Below are 17,947 nucleotides of genomic sequence, written 5' to 3'. Positions count from 1 at the left end.
CACAGAAAGGCTTAGTCTCCAGAACTGGGGAGCACATCTTCAAGAGAGCCGTTTAGAGGCCAAAACAGGCATGCTTTCGGGACAGCCCAACCTCAAGTCACGGAGTATTACAAAACAAAGGCGGTAACAGCAGACAACACACCGTAAGAACAGAATAAATACCCTGTTTTGGAAGGTCTCACTACCAACATTGCCTTTTGAAAGTCAAAGAAAAGGTTTTGTAGGTAGTAGCGTTGTTGGAAATTAGAAAACCTTTCAGGAATGCAGACAAGGAGAAGGAAAAAGGTTAAGGCTTAGAATGTTTTACCATACTTAATAAGCTATTAATTTACTACTTCCTATGAAGGATGTAAACGTTTTGTTATGGAAAAACACCCAGGCAATCCATGGCAGCACCCTAAACACAAAGCACTAACACTTGATACTCTCTCCAAAATAAAGCTGAAGGTACAATGCACTGAACACATCAGTTATAACAGCAAAAAGCTGTTTGCTCCTAATAAACCAAGTGTTGAACAGTACATAAAATATATACACCAAGAAAACAGGAACCTTCTGTATCAAGCTTACATATACACACAATTCTCACACGCAAAAATAAGATCAGCTGTCTGCAGATTATGAAGCGAGAGGGAAGAGCAGCCATTACCTCTTGGTTATCTTTGTTCTGGTTTGCCCAGAAAATCTTGTGATAAAGTGTCTCCATGGAATTGCTGGAATCCGATCTGTCAAAACAGTGTCGATCCAGCACTTCTAAGGTGTGTAAAACTCGGCTGATGGTCACCCCTAGACATGGGAGTTAAGGGGGAAAAAAAAGGTTACACAGTCAGTGTAGGATTCAGGCATTACTGGCTGCAGCGAGCATCAGCACTGGGACAGCACTGGGACAGCACTGGGACAGCACTGGGACAGCACTGGGACAGCACTGGGACAGCACTGGGACAGCACTGGGACGAAAGCTCTGTTTGGAGAGATGGACATCTTTGCTTAGCAGCTACAGTGGAGGGCTCAGTCCCAGCGCTGGCAGATTTAGCTGTAATCATTTCTGATGCTACCATCCTCTAGCAGGGGAATGAGCTGACACCCAGGATCGGTAACAGTTTAAATCACAACAGCCAATTCTGCCACAGAGGGCAAATCTGAGCCACAATACTAACTTAAAACTCAGTTGCCCTGCAAAGTATTTGTGGGAGTGATCAGCAGTAACTTCAGGCTGAGGGATTTCCCCATTCCTATGAGAAGTGTGGTTAGTAACATTTATCGATCAACAGATGAACAGGTTAAACACCGCACACACCCCAGACCACTCTCAGAACGGCTTTGTAACAGAAAAGGTCTCCAGGCACAGAACGATCAGAAGTGGCCAGCAGCCTAAAAGCCCACACAAGCCTTTCCTTGATGTTTATTTCGTTGTTAGGTGGCTGTTCATACTTCCCATAGAGTGGCTTCTAGAGGTTATTTTTTCATTATGGAGAAGAAAGCCCAAGTGACTTCATATTTTCTAATTTTTTCTTTTTTTTTTTTTTTTTTTTTTTTTCTTTTAATACACAAATTTCCAGCAAGAATCTCTGCCCTATCAAGCCCTACCTAAGCTCCAAATGAGCTATTTCATACACATTCCTCAGCTGGACACCCAGGTGGGTCCAGGAGCTGGAATTATCCAAGCCCAAACCTGAACCCTTAGTCTCTACCCAACATTTTCATGTTAATGCTCAATCACCAGTCCAAAAACAGGAGGGGGGAAACGCTGACTGGCATTTACAGTGCATCCATCTGTCATATCTATTACTAGAATTAGTCACAGTGCAACAGGATTATACTCAAAGAAGGAGAACAGATTTAAAGCATAAGGCAGCCAACAGTTGTTTCTTATTTGACCTGCCTTACCTGCAGTCGATTCTTGGCACTTGTCGAAAGACCACCGCACCTCCACAGCACGACCTCTTTGTTTTATCTGCTGTTCCACTTCATAAATCTTTGCCCGAACCTGCAAAAGTGATTGTTGCTAATTAGCTAGCGGTGGGAAGTCACAATTCTCATTTCAAGCTTGTGTCAGATTTCTCAGCAGGAGTAAGGCACCCTATAGTGTTTCACAATATTTCCTATATTTGGAAACAGCAAACTAAAGTATGTTCTGTTCAAATACTTTTGTCTGTTAAATATCATCTAGTAAAATAAAACATCTTTTCCATCTGATCCTGACATCCAACTCAGCAAAAGTTAACTTTTACTGTGTCTGAAAAGTCGCATTTCACAATACAGTACAAAAAGCTGCTCATTTGCCATTTTACATCTTAAGGTAATTTCAGTTTAATAACTGAAAACATCTGAGTAACAAATTAAATTCCTGATATTTTCACAAAAACAGTACATGGATGAAGTACACACTAAGCTTATCAAAAGCTAGCACATCACTAGTCTAGAACTATAGAAACATCTGAAGTTAACTGTAGTCCTAATGACCACAAAATCACTTTTTGGGATATAAAATAGATCTCTGCCATTTGACAAAGAAAAAAGCTTACCTGCTGATTAAATGCTGAATTTCCACCTGGCATAGGTAAACTAGATGGAGCAACTTGAAGTAAATCCAGAGGTGAGCCTGGATTAATGTTCTTATTCTCATTCGTGGAATAATTCCACACCAAGGCACTTGGGCAACAAAGAGTTACAGTCTGCAAGCAATAGCATAAAATACTTAGAAATTCATTTTGATAAACACGTGTGACAGATGAGACCAACATTAAGAGAGTTCATGAGACTCAAATCACTAACTACTACAGTGAAAGAAACAAAAGGTAGGCCTGTGCACCATTACTTAAAAACCTCCATTTGCGGAAATTCAGTTAATATGTAATTTTCCTTCTTCATTATTAAATTAAAAGTTGTATTTAAATATATGTTCAATTCACATTTGTATTGCTTTCGTAGTGCTGTCAAAGAAAAAAGGTTAACTTTGATCAGATTCTGTGTGAAATGTGAATGTGTTTTAGAAAAAAAGTAAACAACTTCGGTGCCCAGCTCACAAAGAGAAGCAACATGTGAAAAATTAAAACTTCATATTGCAATTAAAAACTCTGCTATCAAGATTTTAAAGCACAAGAGTCATTGAAATGCATCAGGAACTTGTCATTTCTTTTGAAGTCTTAAGATTCTGCATTAACAGGTTGCAAAACAGTTATTTTACAATGGCTTATCAGTAGATACCTACTACCCTGTAGCACCTAGTACTATCCAGACCAAAAGAAGAATGCTTTAGTATTTTGGGGTCAGATCTTAAATCCCATCTAAAATGACAGCAGCAGACTCATCTTATGTATGCTTATTTTTGAGACTCCTGGCTTATTTATTGGGAAGTTCTCCAAATCCAGGCCTGGATTCCAAAGCAGTAGCTTAACAAAAGCATGGAGTACAGAGATGCTCCTTTGAAAAGCCTGAAAGCTTGTCTAAATTAGGGCTGTCTCTGGACCAAGAGGGGAAGAAAAACAACAAAAAACAAAACCACCACCCACCCCCCCCAGATAGTACAGGTACAGCAGAAAGACCAGCCACTGTGCTGTTAGTACAGAACAAGCCGTAAAGCTGACAGAGTGTGTGCGCATACACCCAGGAGCCCACCACGGAGACAAACGCTGAAGTTCCTATGACAGATCATTGCTCAAGAGGAAAAAAAACGTTACGGCATGCTTAGAGCAAGACAGGATCCGACTTCCTGCAGCCATGCACCCTCAAGAGAGGGAGAGACGCCGATTTTCTCCCACTTACTGTCTTCAGTTAGCGCCGATGAGTCTTTCTTGCGCTCAGTTTGAACACGCTGGCCTGCCTCCAGGCTCTAAACTCCCCTCTTTGCTGCTGCTGCGAGAAAGCAGCAGCCCTGTGAGACGGAGCTGCCCGTCTCCAGCATGCTCCGGGCACCATAACCGGGACGTCTCCGCACAGCCCCGGAGGCATACAGCCGAGCAGACGCGACAGCGGCGGGGCTTGACCGAGGCAGCCTCCCCAGGCCAGCGCTCAGGAGGGCAGACAGCAGCAGCTCCTTACACAATCCTCTTTTAGAAAGTAATTATTCTCTTGACAATCTTGCTATTGCCAAGCAGTTTCTTCTAGTCCACAGTTTTAAAAACAAGGCAATATACACCACTTCCTGCTCTCCCAGAACCAAAACAAAGCACCTGCGATGGTACCAAGAGTCTGTGACAAGCTGGAAGGAGGAAGGACATCCTCGGGGTGGCAGGAAGAGTCAGGACGGTGCTGTCTTCTGCTCAGCTGCACTCAGAGACAGGGCCTGGCAGAATGGAGCAGGTTCACAGGTGATGAACACACACTGCACGGAGCATTACTGCAGCCGGAAACACTGTCGCAGGGAGGGTTTCATCCCTCCGGCCAGCAGAGTCACTCTCCCCCACGGAAGAGGTGCAGACAGATACGTAGGTAGCACAAGCTTGTCGACGGGGTCCCAACATCGCATCTCAGTTGATGTGGAGAATCCACCTTCACGCTCTTTCCAGACCCACCAGTAGCACATCTTGCCAAACCCAGAAAACACTTTATTTTCAGATATACTGAATGGTTATAGCCTTGATAAGGATCAACAAAACATTGGCCTACCTGCAGCATACAACTAAGTCCAAAAACCAGCGGACGATGTTGCGGGCAGGAGAGGAAGTCTGAACAGGCTAGCTGTAGCGGGCTCACCACGGGACCAGGTGCAGTTGGACTTGGGGCTGCTAAAGGAGGGTTATTTGGTCCAATAATCATATGAGGAGAATGTGCAGCTACAAGGTTAGGACCATCGCCTAGCAATAAAGATAGGCGTCTGGCACAAAAATAAGCAAGGCGACGGGACAGATAAGCTGACTGAACAAATTCTTCTGAGTACTGAAATAATAAAAGAGAAACAAAAGTTTATTAGGCAGTCCTTTCCACATATTCATTTTCGTTAACAATCTAACATTGGACATGCATAAACTAGAATGGATCACCTAATCCAAGATCTCAGAAGCTGAAAAAGAAAAGAGCAGCTCAAATGCAAGTCTATATTTCTGTCTCAAAAATGTCATCTGTCCTGCAGGATCAGTTACAGAAAAAGAATCCTCCTACTAATTCAAAATAAAAAGGATTATAAAGCAGGAAATTGTCTTTACATATTCTAAACATGCACCACACAGCATATTTCCCTAAATGTCATATGTAAAAATGTCTATTTATAAACAGATTTTATGACCACAAATATTAGAATCATTCAAAAATTATTTAAGATATATAAATCGGACTTGTATTGATTTTTGTAAGTCACACGACTAATACATGCTTTGTACCTGCAGCATTAGCGGCAACAACAGCTTAAGAAGATCGTCATCAATAGGTCTGATTTTTTCCAAAACATCCAGTATCCATGTCAAATATTCGTGTCTCTCAAGCATTCCTTCCTTAAAGGATTTAAGATAACGCATCAAGTATTAACAGGAAGCACTAGATGGGTGTGCTCAAGCTCAGGTGATCTTGCTCAGTGAGTATCAGGACTTCTGCTCCCACAAAGCAACAACACGTCCTCAGCTGGTGGCCTGTGACGCCGGGGACCCCGGCTCCTCTGCCTGCCCAGACCGCTGGTGCTGGACTGCAAAGGTGGCCAGGAGCCAGACCCGCGGGGAATCGAACAGCCCGTCACCACTTCAACATCCATGGCTCAACGCGCCACAGTGACCTCATCTCGACCCACAGTAACTAAAATCACCTCTAAAAGATAGGATCATCTGGAAGAGCCAGAAGAACCGAGTACATTGCTGCAATCGCAATCAAGCACATTAAGCAAATCAAAGCTTTTTCAGCTAGCAAATCTTTAACGTGAATTAGCATTTACAATTTGTGCAAGCCTTATGACAAATGTTACCATTAAGTTCTAAGATTGAACTTTCTGAGTACAGTAACGTCAAAACACCCATGCACTTCTTGAAGTATTACCTGAAACATGTAAAATGACAATTTTTCATTATATTCCCACTGCTTCAGGGCTTGCTCCATCTCCTGAGGCATCATCGCAGAGTTGTTGCCTTGGCCAGAAGTCACATGATAAAACTCCGCAACCTTTGCCAGCTGCTCTCGAAGGTATCTGGTAATAATCTGCGTCCATTCTACAAAATAAGTTCACAATTACAACACTCCAGGCGATAACAGGTTTCTTTCACTGCCAGAATAAATTTATATTGCCTTCATAGTCAAAGCATTTCTCCAAAACATTAACCAACAGTCTCATAATGCAAAAGCCTTTTGCAAATTAATGGGCTTTTTATGTGCCTCTCCCGCACATCATTCTCAAAGCACTGTCAATTATGCAAGTAGCCTGCTAGCTTAGGGTTAATTCTGTCTGTGATGTAAAAAGTACGCCTTGAAGCACACAAGCAACAGCTTTAGGGAATCGGCTGTCTTTTTCATCAGGGCTCAGCATTCAGCCTTGAGACAACCTGGAAACAGATAAGTATACTGCAACTACTACCTTCTATCTGGAGCTTTATTCCCCTCTTCCCTCTCCCTCCAAATGCAGAGAAAATAAAACTCAATTTTGTACAAGTAATGGGATATAAAACTGTTCTTGAAAATGATAACTCCTCCAGATTTTCACTCTGACAAGAATACAAAGGTTCGGGAGCAGTTTTTTTTAGGTCAGACTGACCAGCATAGCACAGAGGCTTACGAAAAAGAGTGATTATCTTTTATCACAGATTCATCAGAAGGTGCTGTTCACCAAATACGTGAACTACCAAAAATAGATCAGATTCTCTCTGCATCAGCAGGGATTCTATATTTAGAAAAACTTGGAGAAATTAGTGAACAGAAGCAAGTTTGCTTGCTCATCTTTGCATTTCTGAAAGTCAGGCATTCAAATCAATGCACGTTATAACTAGAGGAACTACTAGCAGATCAACCCTTTCGGTCAAATTTAACGAGCCTCAGCGCTCCTCGGCTCCGGCGGTTCCCTCGTTAAGCGCTCGCACGCTCTCCAGCCACCCGAGAACCACGGTCCTTCACCCCGAGAGTCATCACGCTCCCCCAGGAGACCATCTCTGCCCGTACACGGTGAAAAGATGCTATCCCATGGTTACAAAACAGAGTTTCTCATCTCTACAAGTTCTGATGCAGTAGAAAAAGACACTTATACATATACACACACACTTTTGTGGTCTGGCTTAAACCACATCTAATTACTTCAGTGATATTTTTAAACACTTCATTATAACCAAATTCCTGGGTCATCTTATTTTCAGAAAGGTTTTTTGACTGCAAGTTAGCCGTACCTCCACACTGCAAACGCGAAGCTTGTGTAAAGTGATTCCAGGTGAAGTGACCTAATCTTTCACGGATTATTCTCAATCTAAAATTGAGCACGAGGGAAGCCAATGCAGTAACCTGTGCAGAGCAGCACAGTCAGAGCAGCACCACTGAGCAAGGCTGTAATCCCCATTTACACAGCAGAGACACGAGGATAGGAGAGCTGCACACCTGCGCTGCAAGACGAAGCCTCCTCTCGCAGCACCTTGCACCACACGTGTGCTTCCTGCGACCAAGAGCAGCAGCCCCGGGCACGCATGCTGCTTCTCCACCGGCTTTCCTCCATGCAAGAGCAGCAGCCCCGGGCACGCATGCTGCTTCTCCACCGGCTTTCCTCCATGCAAGAGCAGCAGCCTCGGGCACACATGCTGCTTCTCCACCGGCTTTCCTCCATGCAAGAGCAGCAGCCCCGGGCACGCATGCTGCTTCTCCACCGGCTTTCCTCCAGGCAGCACACGCCAAAGGCAGCACGGGTCAAGACTGACTTAACGGGAGATGATTATGTAGACAAAGCTTTGGGAGAGGAGGGATCGCAAGGAAGGCCTTCTCCTGGCAGCGTGGCTGCAGCAACCCAGGAGATGGGTTAATTTCTCACAAGAGATAAGCATCCATCAGAGCCGTGTTTAATCAGCATGCAGCGTATTTTAGAGCACATTCTTTTATGAATGCATAATGCAGCCACGTTGGCAGCCTAAGCCTGTTCGCCGTCAGAGCTGCAGGGACTACCACTCTGAAACACAACTACTTGCATTGCTTACTACCCACCCCAGACTTCAGCTAGTTTGTTCATTCTTCCCCCCTCCCCACACAAACACACACTAAATTTGTAATAGGTAGTTCCGTCAACATGTCCAGAACACACGTGCAATGCTTCTCATTCCAAATCCCTGAAATTTCTGTACAAAGCTAAGGGGTTTAGTGTTTTCATACAGCTGTTTAACTACATTACATAAACATTTACTTCAAACATTCACTCACTTTTGCGGAAACAGCCGCAAATCCACTACTTCACACCTTTTTCATGCCACACTAGGAAAGAATAATTTTCCCAAAGCAACTACCAATATTGCTGTACCACTGAGTCAGAAACCATGGAAAATGAGCAATTCCCAATACACAGGGCACAGATCAGAGAAGTTATTGAGTAGTCTTCAGCAGTGCTCAAACGTGCAGCAGGTTGCTTTCTAAAAAAACTCCAAATAACCTTTGGAAAATAGGGAATTTGGACAGACAGCATAACCTTCAGCATTACATTTGGCAGACTCAGAAACCTACTTCAGAGTACTCCGTGGTGAAAATCACGGGCACCTCGACCCCCACGTACTCTTAGGCAAGGAAAAGAGAAGGAAAAAGCCTGCTTCAGCATCTGTTGGTACTAGGGATGCTCTAAGCTAGAGACAGAATGGGACGCTGAGAGAAAGAGCGAGTCATCCAGTCCTGCTAAGTTGTTTTAAAACTGCTTAAGTGAGACCGAGTTTTTCCTGCTCTGGGAAGAGGAGTAGGGAACTGTGCTAACACCCCACCAAAACAGCACCGACCCCACTACAGCTAAGCTGATCAGAGCACGGCCTCCTAAATACAAGGATGGAGGCATCAACCTGACTTGGTATTTGGGCAGCTGTTGTCTCTTTTCCTTATCAAACTCCTCTGCCTCTCCCTTGCTCTCCGTCACGAGTCACCGCCATCCGAGCACGCTGCAGAACAAACCCCGATATCCACGCCGAGCCCCGCACGCGCGATCCCAACATCTCCAGACATCAAACTCGAGGTCAGAGCATCTCGGCACACGCTCTTCCCTACCATTTATCAGAGTATCTCAAGGAACGTCCATCTGAACAGGTTCACTCTATCACCAATAAAACCACAAAGCACAAAGGGCCATACCTTGGTGCAATTCTGACAGGGTTCTTAGAAAGATGACCTAGGATAACAAAGCATGGTTGGCAACTGAGCTGGATCCATTTCCCCGTCCTGATGTCACGGTCCCAAAGCTTGTTCTTCAAAATAAGAAGGAAAACCCAGGACTCTGTCAAACCCGTAACAGACTGAATTTTCATCTCATTTGTTTCACACAAACACAGGCATCTACGTGCGTTGCTCCCCACACCTACCCATCGCCACAGTGCAGTTCCAGCTGACCAGCCCTTCTTTCATTGCTGCCTTCGCAGGAGGACTTGCAAACGAGCACTATTACGTGGAAGCAATGCCAGGGCAGCTCATCCAATTGCTCTGAGGACACGTGGCTAACATGCGGTCTACTGACATCAACAGTAAGAAATGCAATGGTATTACGAAATTGAAAGTTACCCAACTGTTTAAGCTTGCACTGTGACAAAATCTAAAAAAACCTGTTAAATTCAAAAAAGATTGAGACTCTCATCCTCACCATGACAACCCATGTTGTGATAAAAAGATCAGAGCATTTAGTTTACTCTGTAGGCAAACCACCACATGCTGCAAAACCTCTTAAAAACCTTAGTTTCACTAAGAGCTTTGTATCGTTTTCCACGTACAAAACGGACTTAAAAACCGACAAAAATCTCCAAGAAATTTCCAAATGAATTCAGGTGACAGATACAAGGACCTCCATTTTCCTTGACAAAACGTCCAACCACTGGCACGTCAGTCCAGCTCTGAGGAGTCCTGCAGTTTCCCCAACCTCCACCCAAACCCTCTGATGTGGAGCTAGCTCTTAGACGGGAGCTGAGGTGCAATTTGATTGCGTACACCTACCCTCTAGCTGTACCCAGAACTTGCTGTGTTCAGCAGCCAGTCAGATGAAATTAAGGCTCTCGAAGGAAATGTGGGCTGGCAGATATTCTGATAATTACTTTTAACTCAAATATTTATGATCCCTCGGCAGGCAGCCCTCCAAAGACAGGATTTTCAGTCAAACGAGACATGAATGCAAATTCAAGACTCATCTCGCCACACACACTTCAGCCTTGCTGTCAGCTGCAAGGGGTTAACAAACAAGACTGTCTCCAGAGCAGGGTTACCAGGGACACTTTGCAGGGTTGAGTGTTCACTAAAAAATTACAATCTGATTTTTTTTCCCCCCAGGAGATACTCAGACAAAACAAATAATGATTGAGCTAAGAAAACATGTTTACGCAAAAAACAGGACTTAGCAACGTGACGTTAAAGAAGTTGCACTAGTGAGCAAAAGCTAGAATAAATATATATCAATTGCTTATACCAGTCGTAAAGCAGCACCAACAGAGCCTCGCTGCACAGTGCCTTCGGTGCGCTGGCCGGTACAGCGCCCAGGCCTCCCGCAGCCCTGCCGCCCCCAGCTCCATGCCCTCCCACCCTGGCAGGGTTCCCACCGCGGCTCCCACGCGGCTGCCTCCTGCCCTGGCACCTGCACCTCCACACTGCTTTCTCGCAGGTTCGGGTGAGAAGCCACTGCCACAGGACTCGCCTCTTCTTCTCCCGCCTTCTCCTACCCCGGTTTTGTAGTTTTAGCTTTATAAACAAGACGTAAACACAAGACTTTATGCATAAAAGTACAGACAATTGTCACTTAAATACCCAGTAGGTATTACTCAATCATGAGCCTGTACAAAGCTTAATGATCAGTCAGCATGCAACATGTGCCTAATTAAGCACGTCTCAACCAAGAGCATCACAGCCACAAACCACCAGCAGGGAGTTCAGGGGGCTCCTGATGAGAAGGGGACAGGACTAAGAAACTACACTGGAAATCCTCTTTATCACCTGCATCCATCACCACCTTTGCTCTGGGGAGGACGCTCGCGGGGGACCTGCTGCTGCTCTGCCGGGTGGCCACAGGAGAGAAGTCCCCTTTTGCCTTCCTCTCTCTTCTCCCTGGAGAGTTACCTCAGGGAAAAAACAGAGCTGATGTCTGCCATCAGCTGCAGACCCACAAATTAAGCTTTGCAGGTGTGAGCCTGTCTCAGCATCCCTTGTGCCTCTGTAACATCAAAATACCGCCGAGTCTATATATGCCACATTTGTAACAGACAAAATACTGAATTACAAAAACGCAGTTGTTGTATTCTGTATCCTGCCTGCAAAGCCAAACGCTCTCATTACCACCAGTCTGGTGCACAGCTACAGAAAGCCTAGCACAAAATAGCTTTCATCCTCTTCAATTCAAAAATTGCACTAAGCAAGTAACCTAGACACAGCAGACAGTGTTATGTGGAAACAAGAAGTATTTTACCTTGGCAAAAATATGAAAATATGCTAAGAACAGTGGCAAGAGTGGCTGTAAGAGTTGCCTGTGCACTAAATACAGCAGGACTGCTACCATTCACCGCATAGCTGTTCTTTCTCCCCCAAAGGATTCAATTAAGCATTCATGCAAGCGAGTACTCAACCACACTAAAACGTGCACAAGGGCCTGAAGTAAAGCTACACAAGCAAACAGGCAATTCTTTTTCACATTATAATTTTTTAAAAAATAATTTGAAAACTATAACCAGGGAACAAACATAACATTTTTGCTAGAAAAAGCAAAATACACTTTTGGGGCCTTAGTTTGAAGCTCAAAGTGAAAACGAGGGTTGCAAGCCTACAAATAAAAACCAAAGCAAGTTTTGAAAGAAACAACAGAATGGTTTGGTAAGAACAAGCAGAAGTTTCTCACAGTAGTACAGAGATGCTGCTAAATAGTGGCGAAATTGTCTGTTCTAAGTACAGTTATCTTGAGGACAAACAAGGAAGAAATTCATTCCAGATAACTGAAGAACAGCATATAGTGTATGTAAATTGTGAGAACAGAACTACAGCTTTGGTAATAGTTACAGTACCTTTGGTTCTTTAGAGCTATTCATTGCTTGGCCTGCTAGGCTGGTACCAGAAAGTATCATTCAACACTAGTACTTAAAAAAATACATTGCCACCTATGTTCAAATAAATATGCTTGAAATTCACACTTCATTTCAGGCTTCCCATATTAGCAGTTCGGTTCCTGGGTAACACTCATCCTCGCACACTGCTTGCCACCCCTGCCAACCCCAGAGACCGGTGTCGGTGTCTAAGACGTAGCACAGCCAGCTCCTCAGACACAGCGCCTGGAGACTGGAGGAGGAATCAGCTGGGAGGAGAACAAGCCAGCACAGCAGAGCAGTATTTATACTGCACAGCTCTTTGTACTCTTTGACATATGCTTCTAAGAGAAACAGATTAAAAAGAGTTTTCATTCCCCTTCCCATTGCAGATTCCTCACTGGACACTTCAAAACACCAAAGCCATGAATGAGCACAGCAGACCCCTTTAGCTGTTGCTGTGCATTTATACTTTTGAGTTATTTATTTACCGATATTTGGATCAGTAGCCTGGCGTTTCTTGATTTTAGCTTCAGAAATAGCAGCGTAGTAGGCACATGTCATCTTAATCAGCCATGCCGCTCGCAGCAGTGGCACCGAATATTTTGCTAAGTAAGCAAAAACATCTTCTTTTTTACTGAGAATAGGAACCTGCAACGAAAGAGGAAGCAAGTTAGATAGCGCGCACAGTCCCACCAGCACCTGACACCTGAAGGTCGCCTCTGCCTCCTTTGCTCCGTTCTTAGCTACCCGGGCAGTGGCAGACCTCTCCACCAGCCTGGAAACCACTGCACTAACAACTCTACTGTCTGTCTGCGTTTGTACGTGCCTAGACTTGACCAAACAGAGACACTGCCCCATACTCCCCCCAGGTACACCAGGAGCATCCTTCCCCAGCTCAGAGATGCCCACGGGGCCACTAGCAAACCTCCTGATAGAGCCAAACGCATCCGAATGCGGAGAGCATCCTACAGGCTGATCATCAGAACCTCTGCAAAACATATCGAGTTTTGGGTTAAGGGTTCGATGATGCAGATCCTGTGGGCTTCCTGGGTGCCACGGGTCCACAGGGGCCCGTAATTGCTGGAGCACTCGGACTAACACTGCCGGCACAGCTGTGACTATTTCTGCACAGCATATTCGACGTCTCTAACAGCGTGCCTGGAGACCAGGGGTGCTCCCTGAACAGAGCAGCAAACAAGGCACGGACAGGACCTCTTTTCTGTAACATTCCTAGAGGCCCCATGGTACTAGCTTCACACTGCTCTTAACACCCTTATGTACTGTCATCAGCAGTTCCATAAGCCCACCTATTTAAAAAAAAAAAAAAAAAAAAGTATAAATAATCAAAGAAATCCCTCTAGTACTTCTATTTATAAAGTTAGTCTTTAAGAAAGCTGAGGGAAGCTTTAGTTGGTGACATGCTAGCCACAGCAAAGATTTTGTTTAATCGCTGTTGCGGATGGCTCCAACGGCAGCAAAATAGTGCATGCTCTTCACTGACTGCAGGGCCACAGACCAAAACCAGTGAAACTTGTACCTTCTGTTATTTTGACCCAAGACCACTTGTACTCACTGGTTTTGGAACAGAGGTTCCCTGTTAAATTTAATTCATACACGCAGTAACTCACAGACCAGTGGAAGATGTGCTGCCTGTATGCAGAGCTTCAGGAAGCAAAGGCATGAATTGCAGCAGCTTTGTTGCTGTGTTCTAGACTCCTCCTTGGATGAGTTTTAGTGACCACATGAACTTTTATCTTGTACTGCTGCTCTTAATTGATAGCATGCAGCATCTCAAGACAGCCCAAAACGGACTTTCCCAGTTATACAAAGATTGCCACAAAGCAGCACAAATTCATCTCCTTAACTGGAAACTTAAACTAGAAGGTAAGTAGTAAGAGTGTTTAAAAGCTATTAACAACAGATATCAAGGTCAGAGAGATTTAAATGTGAAGAGTACGTAAACGGGTTGGAATTAACATGCCGGTGCTTTTAAGAATGCATCAGCTTCCAGCTATTTCCTAGTCAGATACGGGAATTTCTGTAAAGCAGAACATTTGTTTGAGAACGAGACCCTTGAAGTGCGCAGGCAGAGAACCCGGCTGTCGGCAAGTTAAAGACCGTGTTACCGCTGGGCTCCGAAGCTCCGCTTTGCCCAGCTAGCACCCTCGCAGATGCACAACCTCGGGCACAGCAGCTGCCGCCTCCAGCATCATCCACCTCCGGCACAAGCAGGAAGGGAGCAGCCGGGAGGGACCGCAGCAGGTCCCAGCCACGCGGTGCCTCGCCTGGGCATCCCTCCTCCGCAGCGGCGGGCTGCAGCTTCCGCGGGGCTCAGGCACTTGGGGTCGAGGGTGGAAGAGGCACTGGTTTGTTGGAGGGTTTTTGTTCTCATTTTTTAAACCCAAACCAACTCTAAAAGTCACTTCCACATCACTAGCAGTATAAGCACGCATGGCTAGGATCCACAGGTTCAGACTAAGGTTCTGAATCTAACCCTTTCTGAGGAATGGCAGAGTGCAGGGAGAAGAAATAGAATCTTTTAAGAGAGTAATGCTATTCTTTTTGAAGTTAATGGCAAAATCTCATTATTTCATAGAAGCTCTAATCACAAGTCTCATAAGTTACCCGTTTTCCTGACCTCAGTAAAAAGGTGCATCCCCAACAGCCACATTTCATTTCTTTGTAGTTATTGGTTTCTATCTGTATACCTATCATACCACTTCCAATTTTCAAGAAGCTACTTTGAGGGCTAACATTTTTATTTATATATATATATACACACACACGCGTATATATTATACATGCACATGCTTTATATAAGCATTTATACTTTTTAACAGACACAGCTTAAGCTCTAGCCATTTAACTTGATGCTTACGAATACTGCCCTACTCTTAGCTCAATTCAGCACAATTCAAAATCCAAGAAAGAGGGGAAGGAGTGTTTTTATACCTTTTTTGCTAAAATGGTCAGTGGTTTATTTCCAGCTAAATCTGTGAACCAGTTGTGAATTGCACTCTGAGACCGAGCAGTAACCAGCCAGTAGTTGTCTTTGGCATTTACTTGTGGCTTCTTCTTTCCTGTGTCCTGGAAAGTGTTAAGTTTTAGCTTTTCCGCTAATATGCTGCTAAAGTAAGCGCCAATCTGGTGGAAAAAGCAAAACACATATGACAACCCAGTAAGCAACCATCTATTGTACATTAATCCACAAAGGATTTCCATCTGAATAGATGTAGTCACCACTCTAGTCTAGGCTATCCGTTTAATAAGAGTAATTCCCTGCAGCCAGGAGAGAGAGATTCCTGACGCTAAGCATCGGTGCAACATTACTGCATTACCATCACAGCTGCAGGTCAGCAAAACCAACCCAAAGCGAAGACCAGGCCTCAGAGACAGTGGAGATGCAGCAGAGACGCACGCGCTTACAGTGATTTCGCCGCAAGCCCCAGAGCCCCATCACTGCAGGGGACAAGAACCTCAGATTTAGGCCCCCATCCAGTATAACCTGAGAGTGGCTCAGAACATTCCTCTTTCAACATTTTATCATATCAAGTGTTTATACACGTTCTTCACTTCTATTTAAACCCAAACTACACTGTCACAAGAACTGCATTCATCGCCTTTCCATCAACAGTTGTAGCAGGCAAAACTCCAAAGCTCTGGATAAGCAAAGAAGTGTTTTGGTTCCACTGAAAGCACTTCTGCTACTACTTGATATCTTCAGAAAAACATTGTAAGATTTGCTTCCCCAGCACTTTCAATCCCAAAACAGCAGAAGAGAGCCTAATAAGTTTTATTTATTGTGCAAGTTTATTTATATAATAAAAATCACTAAAGTGGAAATTATTTAGGCTTGTCAGTAAGAATAAAATGGTTGATTTTCTAATAAAAATATTCATAGTTGGCTAATTTTAAAATTTATCAAAGGTTAAGAGATACTGAACTGACTTTGATAATTCTATACTTAAATCTTTGAAATAACTACAAGCACTTCCTTGTCATTATTTTATAACTTGTCATTTTCAAATAGTTATGTTCTTTTTCACTGTACAATAACAGTCAAAACAAGATAATTAAAATGTACGTGAGAAAGTGTCTGCAGGTAGCAGTTTTAGAAAGTAAAGTCAGAAGAATGCAACAGAAAAGTCTTTAACATTTCAGCAATAGTAACCATATCATTTACTTGTACATCTCATTCTCATTTCAGATTTATGCCTTACTAAAATAAAAATCACTGTGAAAATAAATTCACATTTTTCCAGTAGTCATAAAATATTATACATTCAAAAAGTCAAAAACCAGAAAACTACTTTGTCTAAAAAAGCTTTGATAAACTTCCTTCTCTCCCAAAACCATTTCTTCCCATTTTCCCAAAAGAAAAAAAAAATGACAGTAGAGGAATGCAAGATCAAAGTTAAAGATCTGTAAACACTAGGGATTTCCAGGAAAAGTCACTGCTGCCTTTGCAGGGAAAGCAAATAAAAGAAAAGGAGCTCAGTCTCTCCTCCACAGTCAAGTGCACTAGTTACACTAGGTTTAGTCCCCAGTATCCGTGTTTTCCTCTGAAGCCAGATGACACCAGCCAGCAGAGATAGCTCAACGTTATTGTATTAGTTCTAGAATCAGCTTTAACATGAAGACTTACGACTAGAAAGCAAAGCAGCCAACAAAGGACAACCATCACCAGCTCACCAGAAGCTGTCCTCATGGAGGAGAGAAAATTGATACCGATTTAAACGGGTACCCCCAGAGTGACAAGTCCTGTCTTACCTTTGAGGCATTAATGACAATATTTCTAGCAGATCCATGCTCATCTCCGGAGAAAGCAGGTTGATTACTGAAGCCTTGCTTTACATTCACCGCAGTAAGTTCATCCTGCAAAGAGTGTTTAAGTACAAAAAATGAAATGACAATTTAAGAAGTCGCATCATTCTGAGAAACATGTTTCTATTCAAAAAGTGTAATTGCTAGTACGACACACCCTGCACTCCTGAACAGTCGCGGAAACGCTCCGTACGTCCACGGGATTTCGGCGAAGGGCAACGAGGTGCCTCTCCTGCTCCCCACCGCTGCGGGTGCTCCTCCACCGCCGACTTGAGCCCGTGGCCCAACAAGGCGGCCAGCGGCAGGCACCCAGCTCTGAGGACCAGGACCGGCCCATGGTCCGAGGGAACTCCTGCCCCGCTGGTGCCCCGTGCCCACCCGGCCTTCCCGTTCCTCTCCAGGACTCCCCGACACGTTGTCTCCCCGGGGGCCAGCGCACAGGCAGACCCGTCCAGCAGGGACCACGTTTCTGGGTGAACGCGTTCACGTGTGCTGTTTTCCCAAAATACACCACGTCACGGGAAAAGGCTGCCCTCGTTTTCAGCGCCCATCACGAACATCGGTGCACAACCACACTTAGAGGACTCGTCACCAGCGGAATAGCAGGAGCACTTCTGAAAGTGAACGGCGTTGACGAAAATTAAATCTATCCAGATTTTTGCTGTCCACTAACACTTTTCACTCCGTTCACAGGGATCTAACTCCTCCAGCCATTCTTAGACACACGGACTGGGCTCACTGAAACGAGCCGCACCGCTCTGCGGCAGACGGCCGTGGCACAGCCCGCGGCCCGAACCCGCGTGGCAAAGGGGACGCGGGCAGCCGACGCGGCGGGGAGATGCCATCCCGGGTACTACAGCACAGCCGGGCTCACCGGCACATCGTCTCCGTGGGAGGAGGAACACCACACCGAGTCCGCTTATCTGTGAGACTGCATTCAGAGACAGACATCCATAACCGAGACCAGGAGCTTTAACGTCACCGCTCTGCAGCGCTGC

At 44.6% G+C, this 17,947-nt stretch overlaps 1 protein-coding gene across 10 annotated transcripts in view; it reads right to left on the bottom strand.

Moving 5' to 3' along the window:
• Positions 1–17,947, bottom strand: part of MED12L (mediator complex subunit 12L) — a 154,434-nt gene that overhangs the window by 129,484 nt on the left and 7,003 nt on the right. For 4 of the 10 annotated variants that reach the window (XM_064516464.1, XM_064516466.1, XM_064516465.1 and 1 more), the window contains exons 1-10: positions 17,107–17,301; positions 16,896–17,000; positions 15,078–15,269; positions 12,614–12,773; positions 5,962–6,131; positions 5,319–5,429; positions 4,609–4,878; positions 2,526–2,675; positions 1,888–1,987; positions 650–786 (exon numbers count right to left, since the gene is read on the bottom strand). In XM_064516464.1, the coding sequence (XP_064372534.1) occupies positions 650–786; positions 1,888–1,987; positions 2,526–2,675; positions 4,609–4,878; positions 5,319–5,429; positions 5,962–6,131; positions 12,614–12,773; positions 15,078–15,269; positions 16,896–17,000; positions 17,107–17,286 (1,575 nt within the window). In that variant the 5' untranslated portion in view covers positions 17,287–17,301. Of the gene's footprint in view, positions 1–649; positions 787–1,887; positions 1,988–2,525; positions 2,676–3,765; positions 4,330–4,608; positions 4,879–5,318; positions 5,430–5,961; positions 6,132–12,613; positions 12,774–15,077; positions 15,270–16,895; positions 17,001–17,106; positions 17,302–17,947 lie in introns of those variants that run through there. The other 6 variants (XM_064516467.1, XM_064516468.1, XM_064516472.1 and 3 more) reach the window with 3 other exon arrangements.

Source organism: Dromaius novaehollandiae, chromosome 9 (assembly GCF_036370855.1).
Source record: "Dromaius novaehollandiae isolate bDroNov1 chromosome 9, bDroNov1.hap1, whole genome shotgun sequence".
NCBI lineage: Eukaryota > Metazoa > Chordata > Aves > Casuariiformes > Dromaiidae > Dromaius > Dromaius novaehollandiae.
Note: the sequence above shows the minus strand (reverse complement) of the source record. Positions and strands in the feature narration are given on the sequence as shown.